General features: G+C 51.1%; 1 protein-coding gene across 1 annotated transcript in view; it reads left to right on the top strand.

Moving 5' to 3' along the window:
* UBE2QL1 (ubiquitin conjugating enzyme E2 QL1) overlaps positions 1-19,966 on the top strand; it is a 53,886-nt gene extending 33,920 nt beyond the window's left edge. The window contains exon 2 of the mRNA XM_068990788.1: positions 19,835-19,966. Coding sequence (XP_068846889.1) covers positions 19,835-19,966 — 132 coding nt within the window. The remainder of the gene's footprint in view (positions 1-19,834) is intronic.
* The last annotated feature ends 214 nt before the right edge of the window (positions 19,967-20,180 follow it).

The raw sequence follows: 20,180 nt of genomic DNA, 5'->3' as shown, positions 1-20,180 counted from the left end.
CACACAGGTTTTGAGAAAAGAGAAGCCCCCTACCCACTATGTGTAACAACAGACCCGTATCCTCCCGGGAGGGATTGGAGGGAGGAATACGCTCCTTCCGTTGGCCCCAAAGTTCAGTCCCTTTGTACAAAAGAGGAAAATTAATTTGGGCAGACAATGAAAGGGAACAAGTATAACCCTGATTACCGTGAGAGGAGAGGGTGAGGCTAGGAGAGGATCCAACAGTCTGATATAAGAAATAAAGCGATCCTTTCTGTAAAAGGGACTGGCACAATGGGGTTTATTGCCTTTAGAAATCTATTTAACATTTAAATACAATTGTGAACTGCTCAATTAAAGATTGGACCGATATTGTGCAAACCTGCTGATACCCTAGGCATGTGTGGGTGGGAGCCACTCAGTCTTCATGTTTGCATCAGTGAGGATTGCTTTACCTGGTACAGCAGATCCGTGGTGGGCAGGGAAAGTGAAAATGTTAGCCAGTCAGTCATGTCCGACTCTGCAACCCCAAGGACCGTAGCCCACCAGGCTCCTCTGTCCATGGGATTCTCCAGGCAGGAATACTGGAGTGGGTTGCCATTTACTCCTCCAGGGGATCTTCCCAACCCAGGTCTCCCGCATTGCAGGCAGATTTGTTACCACTGAGCATTCACATTCCAGCTCCACCTGCAGTGTGACCACAGGCTGTTTAACCCTGAGCCTGTTTCCTCCTCATGAGGGTGGGTATCGAGATCTCTCTATGGTGTGGATTAAGCGAGCTGATACATGTCACTCTGTCAGAACTGGGACCAGCCCAAGCTTTATGTTGTTGTACGTTGTTCAGTCACTAAGTCATGCCCAACTCTTTGCGACCCGTGAACTGCAGCACACCAGACTTCCCTGTCCTCCACCGTCTCCCGGAGCTTGCTCAAACTCGTATCCATCGAGCCGGTGATGCCATTCAACCATCTCGTCCTCTGCCACCCCCTTCTCCTCCCACCTTCAATCTTTCCCAGCATCAGAGTGTTTTCCAATGAGTCAGCTTTTCACATCAGGTGTCCAAAGTATTGAAGCTTCAGCTTCAGCATCAGTCCTTCCAAGGAATATTCAGGGTTGATTTCCTTTAGAATGGACTGGTTGGATCTCCTTGCAGTCCAAGGAACTCTCAAGAGTCTTCTCCAACACCACAGTTTGAAAGTATCAGTTCTTCAGTGCTCAGCCTTCTTTATGGTCCAACTCCCCATACATGACTGTTGGAAACACCATAGCTTTGACTATATGGACCTTTGTGAGCAAAGTGATGTCTCTGCTTTTTAATACACTGTCTAGGTTTGTCATAGCTATCCTTCCAAGGAGCAAATGTGTTTTATATTTGTGGCTGCAGTCACCATCCTTATTGATTTTGGAGCCCAAGAAAACAAAATCTGACACTATTTCCACTTTTCTCCGTCTATTTGCCATGTAGTGATAGGACTGGATGCCATGATCTTCGTTTTCTGAATGTTGAGTTTTAAGCCAACTTTTTCACTCTCCTCTTTCACTTTCATCAAGAGGCTCTTTAGCTCCTCTTCACTTTCTGCCGTGAGGGTGGTGCCATCTGCATATCTGAGGTTATTGATGTTTCTCCCAGCAATCTTGAATCCAGTTTGTGAGTCATCTAGCCCGGCATTTCACACGATATTCTCTACATAGATGTTAAACAAGCAGGGTGACAGTACACGCCTTTAGGTACTCCCTTTCCAATTTTGAACCAGTCTGTTGTTCCATGTCCAGTTCTAACTGTTGCTTCTTGTCCTGCACACAGGTTTCTCAGGAGCCAGGTAAGGTGGTCTGGTATGCCCATCTGTATGTTTATTATATTACAAAGCATGTGTTGGTTGAAGATTCCCAGCGAAGTTTATAAAAATCACTGATTGAATTCATTTCTCTACTTGCTATAGTTCTGACTTAATCAAAAAGAAAAGATTCTGTAGCACCACCCCTATACAAATAAAGAGCTGGAATCAGAACATCCCTAAAGCAATGGCCTGAAAGCAGTAATAGCCATCCCAGGTGCTTATGGAAAATCACTTTCTAAATGTTTATTAGGTCAGCCAGAATCAGCCCGTCCGTTTCCTAAGCTTTTCAGGCAGAGACTAGAAATTTGAGTTTAGAAACGACTTCCTTTCTTGATTGCAATCTTGAGACAGTTTCCTGGTGACAGAACATGGTGTTTTCTAGAAAGATGCCCACCCCTTCCTTCTCAGCACAGAGTAAGCTATTTCATCTGTTATCTTTGCCCTGCATTTTCTTGCAAACAGAAAAAGCAGGTGCTGGGCTTCACTTGCACTGGGCCCAGCACCTGTGTGACATCCTGCCTGTGGCTGGATGGCAGTCTGCAGCCCTGATGGTTTGCAAGCCTTGCCTTTATCCAGGTGTTCATAGCACGCGGCCACAATACTGAGTGCTGGGCGGTAGGGCTCTTCACACTCCTAGTGCTTTCTTCATTTAACGATAAAATAGCATAAGGAAGGCAGGGTAGGGAGCTGGGGAGCAGGCTGGGCGGCGGGGGGGAGGCAGGGGACATAATGCAGGGGCAGAGGCCCCAGCGGCGGAAGTGAGACGCTGGCGTGCGATGGGTGCTCACGGGGCAGAAGCGCACAGGCTTGAGCACCTGCCCTGGTTATGGGTGCTGCCTCTGAGTTACGGGTGCTGGGTTTCACCCCAAGACCCTCCAAAAAGCGCACCTGATGAAACACTCTTAGTTTTTAAGGTCAGGTGCACTAGGATTCCTGTGTTAGGATGTCTTTGCACCATTGACCTGGCTCAGAACAGTCCGGGGTCCTCGGAAGTCAGGGTGGGGAAATGCCTGCCCCGGTAGGGTACTGGGGGGGTGTCTGCAGTCTGGGTGGGGAGGGAAGGCAGGGGGCTGGTCCCACTCTCACCTCCCTTCCTCCCAGCCTCCCTTCCTCTGCCTCTGCCCCAGCACTGCACCTCATTAGCACCTCATTATCAGCCAGCACACAAAACTGTCAGAGTCAAGTTCTCTGGGAAGATGCACCAGGCGTGATTCAAGTTTACTACAAGCTGCTTGCTTATTCAAGGTTTTTCACACATAGATGGCCACTTTCCCCAGGAAAGAAAGTTCCGCGTTTTTTTAAATTGAAGTGTAGTTGATTCACAATGTCATGTTAGATTTTGGTGTACGCACAGTGAGTCAGTGTATGTTTCATATATATATGTAAATTATATATATATTCTTTTTCAGATTCTTCCCCTTATAGGTTATTACAAAATACTGAGTGCTACCCAATAGGCTCTTGTTAGTTATCTGTTTTATATACAGTTGCATGTATCTGTTAGTCCCATCCTCCTTGGTAAACATAGATTGGTTTTCCTTTACGTTTTTATTGTAGAATAGGTGATTCACAATGTTGTGTTAGCAAAGTGAATCAGTTATACGTATACCTGCATCCACTCTTCTTTAGATTCTTTTCCCATATAGGTCATTACGGAGAATTGAGTAGAGTTCCCTGCGCTTTACAGCAGGCCTTTATTAGCTGTATATTTTATGTATAGTAGGGTGCATATGTCAGCCCCAGTCTCCCAGTTTACCCCTCCCTCCTGCCCCCCAGTAACCATAAGTTTATTTTCTACATCTGTAACTCTATTTTGTAGATAAGTCCATTTCTGAGGGAGGTAAGTCAGACAGAAAAAGACAGATACCAAGTGATAGCGCTTATATGTGGAATCTGAACTATGGCTACATAAGTTTGTTTTCTGTCTGTGGGTCTATTTTCAAAACACCCCATTTTAAGGCCATGGAGGTGGGACAGGGCTGTTTGGCCAGGACCCCCATGTTGACTCATTGTGGGATGGATCGGAAACCTGGGACCCCCCAAAAAAAGACACAGGTGCATCCTGAAAGCGTGCAAAACCCACCCCAGACCTCGGCCAGTGCATGCAGAGGTGCCGCGCGCGTGATGCGTTCCTGGTGGTGCTTGTCTGGCTCTTCCCATTACCTGCAGCAGTGTTTCAAGGCTCATCCTGTTAGCGATGCCCACCCGCCCGCGAGTCTCCTTATTTTCCATTTTTACAACCAAAGCACCATTGTCTTCACTGGACTTAGGTGCCTCCATGACGGCTGCCGCTCCTGGGGCAGGAGCGCCCCACCCTCCTCGGCATAGGGAGAGGTGAGGGGTCAGAAATCGCTCCATGCCCATCCTCAGGGGTGGCCTCACCTGTGGGCCTGGGGACCACCGGCTCACATCAGTGCTGGAGCGCCGTGGTGGCGTGAGGGGGCAGGGCCAGCAGGACAGACCCTCCCACATGGCCCCCGACCCCGGTCAGCCCCCACAGCCTTCTGCCTCAGACTGAGTCTCCTTCCGCCACCCTCTGCACTTCCCCCCAGCCACCCCGCCTCTGAGCACCCTCCAGGAGAAGGCAGCCTCACAGACAGCCCGGCTCAGGCCACGACCCCCACCCCAAGCCAAAGCGATGTCGCGGGAGCCAGCATCCCAGGCCAAGTTCAGGGGCTCCTGGTTTCAGCCCCGTTAGGGATTCTTGGTCACTGCCCCGGCTCCCAGCCCTCACTGGGCTTCTCTGGTGGTTCAGATGGTAAAGCATCTGCCTGCAATGCAGGAGACCCACGCAGTTCCATCCCTGGGTCAGGAAGATCCCCTGGAGAAGGGAATGGCAGCCCACTCCAGTATTCTTACCTGGGTAATCCCATGGACGGAGGAGCCTGGTGGGCTACAGTCCATAGGGTCACAGAGACGGACAGGACTGAGTGACTCCACTTTCACTTTCTCCCAGCCCTCACTCGGGGTGACCTGCAGGTGTGCTGGGCTGAGGGGGGAGCAGAGCTTGCAAGGAGTCCCCCACTTTCTCCCCCCAGGACAGGAGGACCCCAGCCCCCACTCACCTCCCCCCTCACCTTCAAAACCGGAAGGGCTGGCCCAGCAGGCCTCCTAGGCTGAGCGAGGGACTCTTGCGGGTGCTCCAGACTGAGAAACAGCTTCCCAGAAAGCTGGTAGTTTAGTCCTGCAGTCGTGCCCAACACTTGTGACCCCGTAGACCGTGGCCCTGCAGGCTCCTCTGTCCATGGTACTTCCCAGGCAAGAACACTGGAGTGGGTTGTCATTCCCTTCTCCAGGGTAGCTGCCCAACCCTTCTCCAGGGATCAAAGTCAGGCCCCCTCACTGCTGGCAGGTTCTTTACTGAGCCACCAGAGAAGCACCAGAAAGTTGGCGGGGTTTGTGCAACATAGGAGGGAGGGAGGCACACACTACTGGGTGAAAGATAAGCTCAGGAATGTAATATGCAAGGAATACAGCCAATGTTTCATAATGACTGTCAATGGAAAGTAACCTTTAAAATGGTATGAACAATAAAAAATTCTTTTAAACTTAGGTAGAAATACAAAGTAAAGAGAAAATGGGGAAGTTAGAGAAAAACGGATCAGAAGCTTGATAAGTTGGATGCCCGAGGTGTCCACGCAGAGGCTACAGTGGTTGCCCTGGTGACCGTGTCCAGCAGGAAGTGACCGGCACCTGGGAGGCGGGGGGAGGCTGAGCTGCGGACTCCAGGGTTCCCACCCAGGGCATGATGTGTGAACCAGGACGTGTGCACCGGAGACCCAGTCTGCGTGGCTCTTCAGAGACAAACCGTGTTCTGGGCTGCTGTCCGAGGCTTCATCATGTCCCCATCTCAACGACTTCCTCCTCACCCAGCACATTGAGAAAGAGAACCTAGCTGACCACAGACCCTGCCTTCTCAGACCCATCCCGCTGGAAGCAGGTGGAAGGCAGGCGTGGGATCTCTCCAGTGAGCAGAATTGAAATTTCACGTCATTAGGAACACCACGGGTTTCCTGAAATTCAGTGAAGTAGTGAAGATCAGGTCTTCCTGAGTAGCTCACATGGTAGAGAATCTGCCTGCCATGCAGGAGACCCCAGTTCGATTCCTGGGTCGGGAAGATCCCTGGGAGAAGGGATAGGCCACCCACTGCAGTATTCTTGGGCTTCCCTGGTGGCTCAGATGGTAAAGAATCCATCCGCCTGCCATGTGGGAGACCTGGGTTTGATCCCTGGGTGGGTAAGATCCCCTGGAGGAGGAAATAGCAACCCACTCCCGTATTCTTGCCTGGAGAATCCCATGGACAGAGGAGCCTGGCAGGCTGGAGTCCCTGGGGTAGCAAAGAGTCAGACATAACTAAGTGACTAAGCACGGACACACACACAGAGTAAAGATTAAAGTAATCCACAGTCTTCATCTGTGTCACGTGTCGGGTGTGGGGGCAGAGGGTTGGCCTGATCCTGACCCAAGAGGTCCGGTGGGTAGGAAAACACTCCCGAGCCCTATTCACTCACCAGGATGCCGAGCTGCCCCTGTGAGAAGGCTGATGATTGTGATGGAGCCAAGTCAGGGGAGCGTGACCGAGCTGATGAAGATTCCCCACAGGGGTCTCCCAGCAGGGCAGAGGGTCTGCTCTCCGGCTTCTCCAGGCGCCAGGATCCGCTCAGAAGCAGCAGACCCAGAAGCAGCAGCTGTGCTGTGTTAAACGGGCCCTCCAGCTTGGAGACGGGAACACGCCGTCCTCGACTGGCCTGTGGCCAGCAGCTCCTCCCGCGCCGTGTGTAGCAGACGGAGACCACGGATGCCGGCGTCCCGGGGAACAAAGCCCCTGGGGGGTGAAGGCGCCTGGCTGACCGAGGTCCCCAGAGTCGGGCAGGAGCCGAGGTCCCCACGACGGTGGCCGGAGGGCCAGACGCTTGGTGCTGAAGGCAGATTGGGTGCCCTGATCAGCTCAGAGCGTGCACGTGGGGTGAGCTCCAGGAAGAAGGGTGCAGAGGGGCGGGGACGGAGGAGCTCAGGGAGCCTGGCGCCCTGCACCCAGCAAGAGCAGCCAGGCTCGAGCGTCCTGTGCAGCGAAGGGTCGGTACCTGGTTCCCTCGCCAACTCCCAGGAGCTGCTGTGTGTTCTGAGAGCCGGCCTGGCCTGGGATTCAGCTGGGGGATCCGGTGTGACTTTGAGCACGTGGTTGGCGTCTCTGTGTCTGTTTCCTCACCTGTGAATCAGGGTTGATGGGCTGACGATAGCAGAGCCCACCTGGTGGGGGTCCGGGGACCACCCCACACCCCACGTAAGGAGTCTATGCAAGCCGGGTCCTGAGGACAGTGCCCAGCACAGCGAGGACGAGCTGCCGCCACCACCACGACTGCCTTTAAAGAGTGAAGTCCAGCTGCCTCTGCCTGTGTCTCACACAGCTGGTGAAACCCACCGGGACCCAGTTGCTGAAGCAGAACTATTGGCAGAGCCTCCAGAAAAAAATAATTCTGAAGCAATTATCTTACATAATTGAAAGTCTGATCATCACGTTCCTTTTTCCCTGTTTGCTTCTCCTAAGAAAATGCAGTCTGTCTTAAAACAGATCCCATAATTGCTAGAACTTTATTTAAAATGTAGAAGAAAGAGATGCTTATGTTTTGCAAGAATCAAAAATATCCACGAACTGCGCCTTTGGTGCTGCCAGTGGCCTGCGGATGGTTTAACGGCTATCAAGTCGTCGCTTCTTATCTGCGAGGGACACACTCAGCCCCCCAGCAGACGCGGGAAACCACGGATCGTACAGAACACTACACTGTGTCTTTTTCTCTGTGTGGACATGCTGGACAGGGAGGCTTCACGTCCCGGGTGGGACTGCGGGCGACGGTCAGGCACACCTCGTTTCACTGTACATCGCAGATGATGTGGCTTTTTTTTCTTTTTTAACGAATTCAGGGCTGCGGCAACCCTTCATCAAGCAGGCCTATCAGTGCCAGTTTTCCAACAGCATTATTTTATACGTGGGCTCCCCAGGTGGCTTGGACAGTAAAGAATCTGCCTGCAGTGCAGAAGACCCGGGTTCAACCCCTGGGTGGGGAAGATCCCCTGGAGAAGGAAATGGGCACCCGCTCCAGTGTTCTTGCCTGGAGAGTCCCGTGGACAGAGGAGCCTGGGGGGCTATAGTCCATGGGGTCACAAAAAGTCAGATGCGACTGAGTGACTAACATTTTGCACTTAATGCTGATTTTTTAATGTTTCTATTGTTTTTTTACACACAATGCAATTGTGCACTTAATTTACTAGCGTGGTGTGTAAGCACAGCCTTTATATGCACTGGGAAACCAGAATATTCGTGTGACTCACTTTAAGATACTCGCTTTATTTCAATGGCCTAGAGCCAAACCTGCAGTGTATCCAAGATCTGCCCGGGCATGAGATTTCGTCTCGCTGTTCAGAACAGTCTGCGATTTAAAACTTGTGAATTTTTATTTCTGGAATTTTCCATTTAGTATTTTTGGACCATAGTTGACAAGGGTAACTGAAATCACAGAAAAAGGAACAGTAGCTAAGGGGCGCCATGGGGTTAAATAACGTCGTGGCTTCACTTTAATTTCTATTAAATATTATCCAGGTCTATATAAAAGTGATGCTGACTTTGTCATCCTGAGAGCTTCACAAAAATCAAGAGAGACTGTCTGAAGACATTGGTCATTTAATAATTTGGAAACCACTTTAGAGACTGTGGTGGAGACTCTGCCCGCCCAGAAAACCTTCCTTCCTGACGGCAGTGGCCGCACGTCCTTGGCCCTGAGGAGGGTCAGTGCTGTGGAAAGCTGGCCTGTGGTCCTGCCGGGGAGGGGATGCGAGTCTGGCCAATTGCATACACGCATCCACCCCTCCAGGGCTTCCCTGGTGGCTCAGACGGTAAAGAATCCGCCTGCAGTGTGGGAGACCTGGGTTCGATCCCTGGGTGGGGAAGATCCCCTGGAGGAGGGCATGGCAACCCACTCCAGTATTGTTGCCTGGAGAATCCCATGGACAGAGGAGCCTGGCGGGCTACAGTCCATAGAGTTGCAAAGAGTTGGACACAACTGAGTGACTAAGCACAGCACAGAGCATTCTCTCGTCCAGACATTCCCAGTGTCCCACCCACCAGGCCCGTGCCAAGCCCTGGCCGTCTCCCTCCCCTGGTGTCTCCAGCAACCCGCACAAGCTCTGCTCCATTTATCTATGGGAAATACAGTTTACCTATGGGAAATACACTCCTTTGCACGTCAGCAACTTTGATGGACCCGGTGTGTCTTTGAGCAGGGATTCTCAACATCCGGCATCTAATGCCTGATGATCTGAGGCAGCACTGATGTCATAATAACAGAAAGAAAGGGCACAATAAATGGAATGCACTTGAAGCATCCTGAAACCGTACCCCACCCCAGTCCGTGGGAAAATCGTCTTCCACGAAACTGGCCCCTGGTGCCAGAACGGTGGGGGACTGCTGTCTTTCAGGGTGGGTCGACCACAGGAGCAGTGCTCCTGGTGTGTGCGGCGAAAGGCTGTGTGCTGATGGGGAGAGAGTCCCGGCTCCCCCAAGGTGTGCCCGGGTTCGCCCAGTTATCTTTCCTAGGCACAGCATCACCTGCTGGCGCTCTGCCTGCCTCGGGTGGACACATGCAGCCTCGCGATGCTCTGTGAGGACGTTTCCAGGAGAGGGACCACAACGCCTTTCTGCAGAGGACATGTAGCCACGAGTGCACACACACAAAGCTTCATGCTGCTCCCTGAGTGGGCTTGCCCCCTGCAGCCACCGAGGGCGTGTCCATTCCGTCCAGCGCCACAAGCGCACTGCCCCCAGTGTGCTCTGTTCCAGTGGGATGTTCTCGCGACCTGCCGTGAAAGGCACTTTTCTAACAGGCTCTGTGTGTCTTAACGATGAATTAGTAGCCAGTGTCAGAATTAGAGGACAGACCTTGTGTCCTCAAGGTGTAACTTCCAGAAAGATAGACAGCTTTTTTGTTTCTGAGATGAAAGTTTTGAGTTGATCATTTCTAGAGTCTGCCTCACAGTCTTTTTTTTTTTTTTTTTTGGTGGTTTGTATTATAAAAATAAGACCTTTAATATATCGTAGAATCTTTATGGGCTTCCCAGGTGGCACTAGTGGTGAAGAACCTGCCTGCTAATGCGAGAGACCTAAGAGATGCGGGTTTGATCCCTCGGTCGGGAAGATCCCCTGGAGGAGGGCATGGCAACCCATTCCAGTAAACTTGCCTGGAGAATCCCATGGACCGAGGAGCCTGGTGGGCTACAGTCCATGGGGTCGCAAAGAGTCAGACATGCCCAAAGTAACTTAGCAGCAGCAGAATCTTTATAGTATTTTGCAATGAAGATATAGAGGCTTTTTTTTTAATTGAAGTATGCTTGATATAAAATATTATTTAAGTTATAGGCATACAATATAGTGATTTTCAAATTTTAGAAGTTATAGTTCATTTATAGTTATTATGAAGTATTGGCTGTATTCCCTGTGATGTACAGTATGTGCTTGTAGCTTATTTTATACCTAGGAGTTTATATCTCTTACTCCCCCGCCCCTAGACTGCCCCCGCTCCCCTCTTCCCACTGGTAATCACTAGTTTGTTCTCTTATATCTGTGAGTCTGTTTTTTTTTTAATATACCAGTTTGTTTTGCTTTTTAGATTCCACACGTAAGTGATACCACACGGTATCTGTCTTTCTCTGTCTGACTTACTTTACTTAGCACAGTGTTTTCCAGCTCCATCCATGTTACTGCAAATGGCAAAATTTCGTTCCTTTTTATGCTAAAGACCCTGACGCTGGGAAAGGGCGAAGGCGGGAGGAGAAGGGGATGACAGAGGATGAGATGGTTGGATGGCATCACCGACTCAATGGACGTGAGTTTGAGTAAACTCTGGGAGTTGATGATGGACAGGGAGGCCTGACGTGCTGCAGTCCATGGGGTCGCAAAGAGCAGGACACGACTGAGCGACTGAAGTGACTGACTGACTGAATATTCCATTGTTTATGTACACCACATCTTTATCCATTCAGCTGTTGATGGAAACTTAGATTGTTTCCATGTCTTGGCAATTGTAAGGAATGCTGCTATGAACTTGGGGTGCGTGTATCTTTTTGAATTAGTGGTTTGCAGCTTTTTTCTTTTTTTGATCTATGCCCAGGAGTGTGTTTGTATGGTGTCCTATTTTTAGTTTTTTGTGTCTCACCAGAGATGTTCCCAATAAGATCTGAGAGTAAATTACAAATAGCTGGGGCGGGGTGCGAGGATGGTGTGACAGGAGACACGCTGGGCACGGATTCTGCTTAAAACCCAGAAGGAGGGCACAGGGACCTGAATGCCCAGCACCGGGGCAGGCCGCGGCGGGCGCTGAGCCTCTGTGCCCTCAGACACGCTGGCTGCCGGGAGAGAGCCCCCCAGGTCCGGCAAAGCCGTGTCCCGCAGGCCCAGCCACGGGGCCGCCTCTCTTGGCCCCGTGCCTCCCAGGCCCGCTGGTCCTCGCCTGGTGGACTGCGGGAAGCCGCTGTGCCTTGTGGAGCCCGCTGAGCAGCCCTGACCACCACGCTGAAGTGGAGGGTTGTCTGTGGAGGGTTAGTGAGAGGCAGTGTGTGAAAGCGGCCCCAGCACTGGGCACAGGAACTGACGTGAGCCGGACACGGAGTGGCTGCCCCTGCACTCGTGGACAGCGGCCACACGGGCGAGCAGGGGCTTTCGTGGCTGCCAAAACGCAACACCTTGGCAGTCCAGTGGTTAGGACTCGGTGCTCTCTTTGCCACGGGCTCAGGTTCAATTCCTGGTCTGGGAGCTAAGATCCTACAAGCTATGTAGTCCAACCAAAGGAAAAAAAAAAAAGAACCATTTCCAGCACCAGCTCGTTACCTGCTCAGGTGGCCGCACGGCACGTGCCCACAGCATCATTCTGCCCCCTCACTGCCTGCCCTTCCGAGCCCCTCTGCCCCACTTCCCTGCCATGGCTGGTGCTGGGTGGGGTCCCTGACGGGCAGCGGGCTCCCCCGTAAACTGACCATCCTCCAAGTCCAGGTATGATGCCTGAGGCTTCCCTCCAGGCGACTCCTGGATTCCAGTCAGCTCAGGGACCCTCACATTTCTCTCCCTGCAGTTTTAACAACATCACTGTAGCCACACACATACATGCATGCACATGCAAGCCCGCATGTGAGCATTCGTGTACATACACGCACATGTATATACGTGTACACGTGCATACACACACACACACACGTTCTCAGACCCATGGCCAAGGTGGAATCAACTCGGCCCATTTCCAGCCCACGTCAGCCTCTCCCTGATGCCTCACTGGACCACATCCAGCGGGAGTGCCTTCCCCGCTGGCCAGCGGTTTCAGAGCCGCCCTTTGATTTGGGAAAGCATTTCTCTGAAGTGGTCTCGTTCACTGCAGAGTCTCATCTGCCCTTTAGAACCTGTAAGCTGACCTGCTTTGAATGGCAGAGCTTCAGAGAGAGGTGAGATCACTGCTGTCTTTCCAGGCGGACCTCCTTCCAAATCCACGTGTTCCTGCGTTTCCCTCAAGCCGAGCGCAGGTCCGGTCTGAGCGTCTCCTCCATGTGCAGCGTCCTCGAAGGGGTCTACACTGAGCACAATACACGCTTGGAACCCACATCGGGGAGGTGGTGCGCACAAGTGCTTTTAGACTAACAGTCACACGTTCTAAGACTTTAAAAACAAATTACAGCCGCTCTGTGATTCAACACAGGAAACGAGTGAAGGAGCCTCCACACTTTGCGTGAAGAGTCTGTAAGTCCCTCCTAGTTTTAAAGGAGCAAAGCTTGTAATTCATGGGCAAGTGAACCACGAAAATGTCGTGAAAGTATGTTGGCAAAGAAGAAAAATAGAAGAAAATCTAACCAAGTGAGAAATGTCAAATGAATATGTTTATGTCAACCAGTTAAAATGATGTTACTGAAAGGGCTAGGAAAGCAGCCCTACAAATACAGAATACTGGGCTTGCCTGAAGATGTTTTTGTGACCGGATAAGCCATCATAATATCCACACATTTTTTTTCCAGGAGGGCAGAACGGAGCTAACTTTGCCAAAGAATAGGGATAAGATCGTCTGTGATGATTTCAAAGATGAAAATCTGTATTTATTGTGTTCATCCTGTGCCTGACACTGAGCTGAGCATCCTACATCTGTTAACACATTAAGTCCCTATAAAACCTCAACGTCACATAGCACTGTTATTATGCTTATTTTCCAGGTGAGGAAGTTGCAATTCAGAGAGGTTAATTAACACATCCAAGGTCACACAGCCAGGAGGTATTGGAGCAGGGCTTTGAGGCCAGGCGTATTGAATTCTTCACCCCCGCCCGTGGCGCGCGCACCCACACACACACACCCCCACACACCCTAGCTTCACCAAGTGTCTTCCCACCCTTTTCTGAATACAGCCGTGTCTTTCAGCCTCCACTTTGGGGTCCCTTGTCCTCACCCACCGTGGCCTGGCAAACACTTTCCACCCGTATTTCAAGGCTCAGTTCAAGTGTCTTCAGACGTGGAAATCTCTCTGAACCCACAGACAACGAACCCTACCTCTTCTCCTTCCCTCTCCCCAAGGTAGACCCCACCCTCCCTGCTGAGCTATAAGTTCCATGAGGATCAGAATCGTTTCCAGTTTAGAAAACCCTGCAGTCCCAGTCAAAGGAGGAAATGGCAACCCACTCCCGTATTCTTGCCTGGAGAATGCAGGGACAGAGGAGCCTGGCGGGTTACATTACACAGGGTCACAAAGAGTCAGACACGACTGAAGTGACTCGGCACGCAAGCATGCAGTCCCAGTAACCAGCCCAGTTCGTAACTCCGGGAGGACTTGGGCGACTGTTTGCTGAATGAATGGAGATGGACCGTCCCCGCCTTGCTCAGGGCCATCTTTATTCCATACACCAGTGGCTTGCGTTCGGGGCTGATTTTGTCTCTCAGGGGACATCTGGCGATATCTGGACCCCCTTGCTCGGGCCATCTTTATTCCATACACCAATGGCTCGCGTTCGGGGCTGATTTTGTCTCTCAGGGGACATCTGGCGATATCTGGACCCCCTTCCTCGGGCCATCTTTATTCCATACACCAATGGCTCGCGTTTGGGGCTGATTTTGTCTCTCAGGGGACATCTGGCGATATCTGGAGATGCTTTGGATGTCATGGCTCATGTAGTGCCACTAGCGTCTCCATGGACGCTGCTGAACATCCTCCTGTGCACAGGACACCCCCCAGCAAAGAATCAGCCAGCCCGTGTTGCTGGTAGCACTGGGGCTGAGAAACCCTGACGTACCCACTCCTGTCTCAGCACCGACAACACACTTCAGCTCTCTCCCCGCGATGAATCTAAGGCCCTGCTGCAGGGGCCGCAGTCCCTGTCTTTCTACGCCCAGGATCCAGCATACTGAGTGAGTGAATGAATGAACGAGAGGTGAGCAGGAGACAGAGACAGGCAATTCAGCGCACACACTGGGGTGACAGCAGCCGCAGCAAGACCCCGCGGCTGGTGCGAGGACCTGAGTCTGGGGTCACCCGTTAGCTCCGTGGAAATGTTCTCATGTTGTTCACTGTGATTGACACACTCCCCCAAAACAAAAAAAGCCGTGAGCAAAATAGAGAGTTCAAACCAAGCACACCGAATGGCTGTGCTTGGCAGATGTAGCCCCAGGGAGCTGGGTGCTTGTGAGCACTGCTCGGTGTCAATATTACAGTGAGATTTTGAGCTTTTTAAGGTGATTGGGGCAGAACCCTATGGTTATGTATAACTGTACATTTACAATCGGGAGCAAGGCTGACGGTCATCAGGAGAGAGAGGATACTTTTCTGAGCTCTTAGTGAGAGCACAGAGCTATCATGTAGGCTGAGTAAACTCTCAGATCAGGCCCTTTAGCATTAAAGTGGAGGTGTTTTAGGGAAAAACAAGAGTTATTGGAAGGGAAATCTCCAGGAAAGACTGTCTGAGTATTAGTTACATGGAAACGGATAAGAGAAACCATCAGGTTAGGAAAATAAGAAAACCTGTTCTTAATTCGTTGTATACACCTTAAAGCTCTCACCATGTTTTGAAATTCAGTAGCTTACCTGGCGTTCCTAGTGCTGCTGTGAAGTGGGTTTTGGCCCTGATCTACAGAGGGACACACAGAGGGTCGGGGAGCAGGAAACGGCAGCCCACTCCAATCTTCTTGCCTGGTGAGTCCCGGGGACGGGAGCCTGATGGGCCACCGGCCATGGGGTCACACAGAGTCAGACATGACTGAAGCGACGTAGCACGCACACACAGAGGGTTAGAGAAGTCAGGCTGCAGTTTTCCCCAGAGTCCAGACTCCAGGAGACTGCTCCCTGGAAGGAAGAATGGGAGACGCAGCATCACCAGGTATCAGAGAAACACAAGCAAAACCACAGTGAGGGCTCACCTCACACTGGTCACAGCAGCCACCATGAAAACGTCTACAAACGCTGGAGAGGGTGTGGAGAAAAGGGAGCCCTCAGACATTGCTGGTGGGCATGCAAACCGGTGCAGCCGCTATGGAGCAGTGTGAGTGAGTGAGTGAAGGTCAGTCGTGTCCGACTCTTTCCGACCCTGTGGACTATATATACAGTCCATGGAATTCTCCAGGCCAGAGTACTGGAGTGGGTAGCCCCTTCTCCAGGGCATCTTCCCGAACTAAGGATCAAGCCCAGGCCTTCCACATTGCAGGTGGATTCTTTACTGTCTGAGCCACCAGGGAGCAGTAAGGAGGTTCCTTGAAAACTGAAGCTAAAGCTAGCGTATGATCTAGCGAGTTCATTCCTGGGCATATATCTGGAGCAAACTCTAATTCAAAAGCTCTTTAATTCATGCACCCCCACGTTCATAGCAGCGCTGCTCACAATAGCCCAGACATGGGAACAACCTAAGTCTCCATGCACAGGTGAATGAATAAAGATTGTATATATTAATATATGTACATGCATGCGTGCTAAGGCCCTTCACTCGTGTCCAACTCTTTGCAACCCCATGGACTGTAGCCCACAAGGCTCCTCCATCCATGGAATTTTCCAGGCAAGAATACTGGAGTGGGGTCCATTCCCTCTTCCAGGGGTTCTTCCCAACCCAGGGATTGGACCCATGTCTCTTGCATCTCCTGCTTTAGCAGGTGGGTTCTTTACCACTAGCACCCCCTGGGAAGCCCAATGCATGCACATATATTTCTATATACATATAGTAGTATATATATACAGTGGAATATTACTCGACCATAAAGATGAATGAAATATTGCCATTTGTAACAACATAGATGGACCCAGAGATTGCCATTCTAAATGAAGTCAGAAAGAGAAAGATATTAACACCATATAATATCATTCATATGTGGAATCTGAAAAAGGTGATACAAATGAGCTTATTTCCAAAACAGAAACTCACAGATACAGGAAACAAACTTGTGGTTACCAAAGCAGAGGAGGGATAAAATTAAGAATATGGGATTTACATACACACACTACTGTATATAAAATCCATAATAAACAAGAACCTACTGTATAGCACAGGGCACTGTACTCAATATCTTGTAATAACATAAAATGGAAAAAATATATGTCCATAATGCATGTATTCAGAGAATTAATATGTGTGTGCACATATATATGTATATATGCATATATAACTGAGTCACTTTGCCATACACCTGAAACTAATACAACATTGTTAATCAGCTACACTTCAATTAAAAAACTGAAGAAGTTCCCTGGCAGTCTAGGGATTAGGATTAGGTTAGGATTCATTGCTCTCACTGCCTTGGCCTGGGTTCAATCCCTCGTTGGAAAACTAAGGTCCCACAAGCCACATGGCACCGTCAAAACAATTAAAAAAAAAAAAAAAAAAAGAATGGGAGTTGGTTCAATGTCAGAGTGGCCTGGACCATCAAGGGGCCCGGGGTGGACAGAGTGCCCCTGACCTTCCCGGTGCACTGGGCTCCTCATGGGCATTTCAGCAAGCGTAGCTCAGCCGCCCTGGTTTTCAAGCCCAGTGTGTTACTGGGCGATGCTTAAATAGCCAATCAGAGGAGGACAGGCGGTCTGTGCAGGGGTATCTGTTAGCTGCAAACTCGGCCATAAGACGCGAGGTGAGAGGGAGGTACTGGAGGCCAGCTGAGCGCAGGGGAGATGCCGAGACCCCGGCTGCCACACACGCACTCTGTCTCCCACAGGCTCTGTCTCCCAGCTGCTGAATTGACTGGGTGCTGGTGTTTTATGTTCATAATTCTTCTTGGGGAGAAGAGGTTACAAAGACTGGTCTGTTCATTTGGAGTTTTGTCTGTTGTTTTCTGTAACAATTGGGACTTTCACAAAGAATGAGCCAAGTATATGTTCATGCCAAGAGCACAGGAATATTCCAAGATTATTGTGAGCTGGTATTTGTCTGGCTGCCGTTAGTTCAGAATTCTCTAGTCATACCATAAATTTTCAGTATCATAGAAAAGAATGATAGACATGGTTAGAACTGGCGTTTTATGGGAAAGAAATTAGCTCTTGGTACTTGTTCCCACTTCTGTGGAAATTGATACTGACATCCCTGCAGAGATACAGTTGCCTGCGTTTAATGAAACGACGCTGGACTTTGATCTTGGCTCACACAGTGACGATTACAAATGTCTTAGCTTCTCGTGGTTCCTTTGTATCGTATAACTACCTCCCATAAGCAAAGCAAGAGAGGCACGGGGACGTTTCTAGCAGTCAGAAAACGGTGGTTTCCTGCCTTCTTGTCCCGTTTTCCTTCGCCGTTTAGCAGCTCATGTGACATGGCTGTTTCCGTTCAATCACCCAGTCGTGTCTGACTCTTCTCGACTCCATGGACTGCAGCACGCCAGGCTTCCCTGTCTTTCAGCATCTCCTGGAGTTTGCTCAGACTCATGTCTATTTAGTCAGTGATGCCATCCAACCATCTCGTCCTCTTGTGCCCCTTTCTCCTCTTGCCTTCAGTCTTTCCCAGAATCAGGGTCTTTTCCATTGAGTCAGCATCAGGTGGCCAAGGTATTGGAGCTTCACTATCAGCCTTCCGATGAATAGTCAGGGTTGATTTCCTTTAGCAGGAGATCAACTGCTTTGATCTCCTATTTGATGTGGACCAAGCAGCTAATTGGAGAAGGAAATGGCAACCCACTTTAGGACTCTTGCCTGGAAAATCCCGTGGACGGAGGAGCCTGTTAGGCTACAGTCCACAGGGTCGCAAAGAGTCGGACACAACTGAGTGACTTCACTTCGTTTACTTCTTACTGTATCACTGGAGAAGGAAATGGCCACCCACTCCAGTATTCTTGCCTGGAGAATCCCATGGACAGAGGAGCCTGGCAGGCTGTGGTCCATGGGGTCGCAGAGAGTTGGACATGACTGAAGTGACTGGGCATGCACGGAGCAACTAATTAGAAGAGGTGGTCTCGCCCTTGACAGGCAGCTGAAAAAGTTCAGCCAGAGACATGGCCAGAGGGACAGAGCAACACAGGGGCTCCGGAGGCTGACTCCTCGGCTGGGCGTGGCTGAGTCTCCCCTGCTGGAAAAACAGCAAGTGTTGGAAAGGAACGAGAAGCCCTGAATTTAGATGTGTGACACAGCCTCCCATTCTCAGGTCGCAGGGGTCAGTGCCATTTCCCCCGTGATTTCAGATCTCTTCCCAGGGGCTTGTCAGTGGGTTATCAGAGCTCGGATAGGGGATCTCACGCACCCAGCCACACAGACGTGGGGGGTCTACCTTTGCGGGGGGGACAGGTATGCGGTGAGGCCCTAGGCATGAGTCTGGTTCCTGTCCGGGTCCCCTTACACAGGTGGTGCTTGGGCATCATATGTCAGGAATGCAGAGAGACTGCCCAGAGCTCATCATTAGTGAACATTCACCTGTTGAGAACAGCGTGCATGTCTTCACTAGTGGGTGAAACTGGGGGTGTTTCCCACTGACAAAACGTGTGTATGAGGTGCTCAGGATGAGAAGCGGATCTGCCAGGACAGGCGAGTGAAGGGAGGTTGGGTGCAAGGACGTGTGCCTGAGAGGCTCAGACAGCGTTCCCACTGACGGGCTGTCATGTGGGGACTGGCCGAGCCCGGGGCAGTGAGAACAGCAACAGCTCATCTGACGGGGAGTCCGGCCCCGCCCCACTCCTGTGGTCCTTCGTCCACCCATCCCCACCACCACCAAGGTAAACCTCCCTCCCCAGGGCTCCCCGAGGCGGGGAATGGCCTGAGCCCCGGCCACTCAGTGGGGTCCCCTGGTTCCTTCTCATGGTCTGGAGCCTGTGGCCGTGCCAAGATGAACCAGACCCTCTGTTCACTGCAGCCCCACGTGCTCCGTCCTTCAGACCATGGCCTGCCCGGGCACTGAGAACTGGGCAAACCTCTCCCCTCGCCCCCCACCACCAGGGACTGTGTAGGGGAAGCGCTGGCCTCACCTGAACCCCTCCCTGGGAACCCTCAGGGCCAGGCTTCTGCCTTCGTGTCAATGGCCCTTCTGGCTTCTCAGGAGCTTGTTCCCTCGCAGCATGAAATACAAGAAAGTCGCTTATTGCTCCTGAGCTTGAATGTGAAAAGTCAGAGTTTTCAAGTGTGCGTGTGTGTGTGAATGTATAAATACACACATTATACATAAACGCATTATCACTAAGTTGTAATTAAAGGCACCCTGAGGCGGGAGGGAAGAGAAGTTAGAATAGCGTTTTTGCCTCCAGCGTGACGCGCTGCATTCTGCTTGGATGCTCTTTTGATAACGCTGGTCCTCCCAGAGACCACCTGCCAGCATCCAGGGATGAGCGCCTTCCAAGGACCCCAGCAGCCCCTGTGTCTCTCCCTCCCCTAAAAGCTTGCCTGCCACTGGACTCCTGCATCTGTTTGGTACCAAAGCCGTGATGTTCCCTATCTCTCCTTTCATCGCGGACTTCAGAAGTCCCCGCCTCTGTGAGTGTTCTTCACAAAGAGGGCAGTAATCGGGATCACTGCTGGGCTCTAACCTGCTTTTTATCTTTTCCCTCTCACCCAGGGGCGGATCTGTAGAAAAGCTGGCAAGTCGAAAAAGTCCTTCAGTCGCAAGGAAGCCGAAGCCACCTTTAAGAGTTTGGTGAAGACTCATGAAAAGTACGGCTGGGTCACCCCGCCCGTCTCTGACGGCTGATGTCCGCGATGTGCACTAGACGCTTAAGCTGCCTCTCCACACACACACACACACACACACACACACACCTGACATCTCCTCTCCACGCTGAGCACCCTTCTTCCTTTTCATAACTCCAGCCTTCGGAACGGAATCCTGAATGCCAAGGAGACGCCTAAGTTATTTATGATCAGATGTGTTTACAGAGAGAAGAAGGGGGAGCCAACGCTGTTTG

This window comes from Capricornis sumatraensis, chromosome 18, assembly GCF_032405125.1.
Source record: "Capricornis sumatraensis isolate serow.1 chromosome 18, serow.2, whole genome shotgun sequence".
NCBI lineage: Eukaryota > Metazoa > Chordata > Mammalia > Artiodactyla > Bovidae > Capricornis > Capricornis sumatraensis.
The sequence above is the reverse complement of the archived record's forward strand: the minus strand, read 5'-3'. Positions and strand labels throughout refer to the sequence as shown.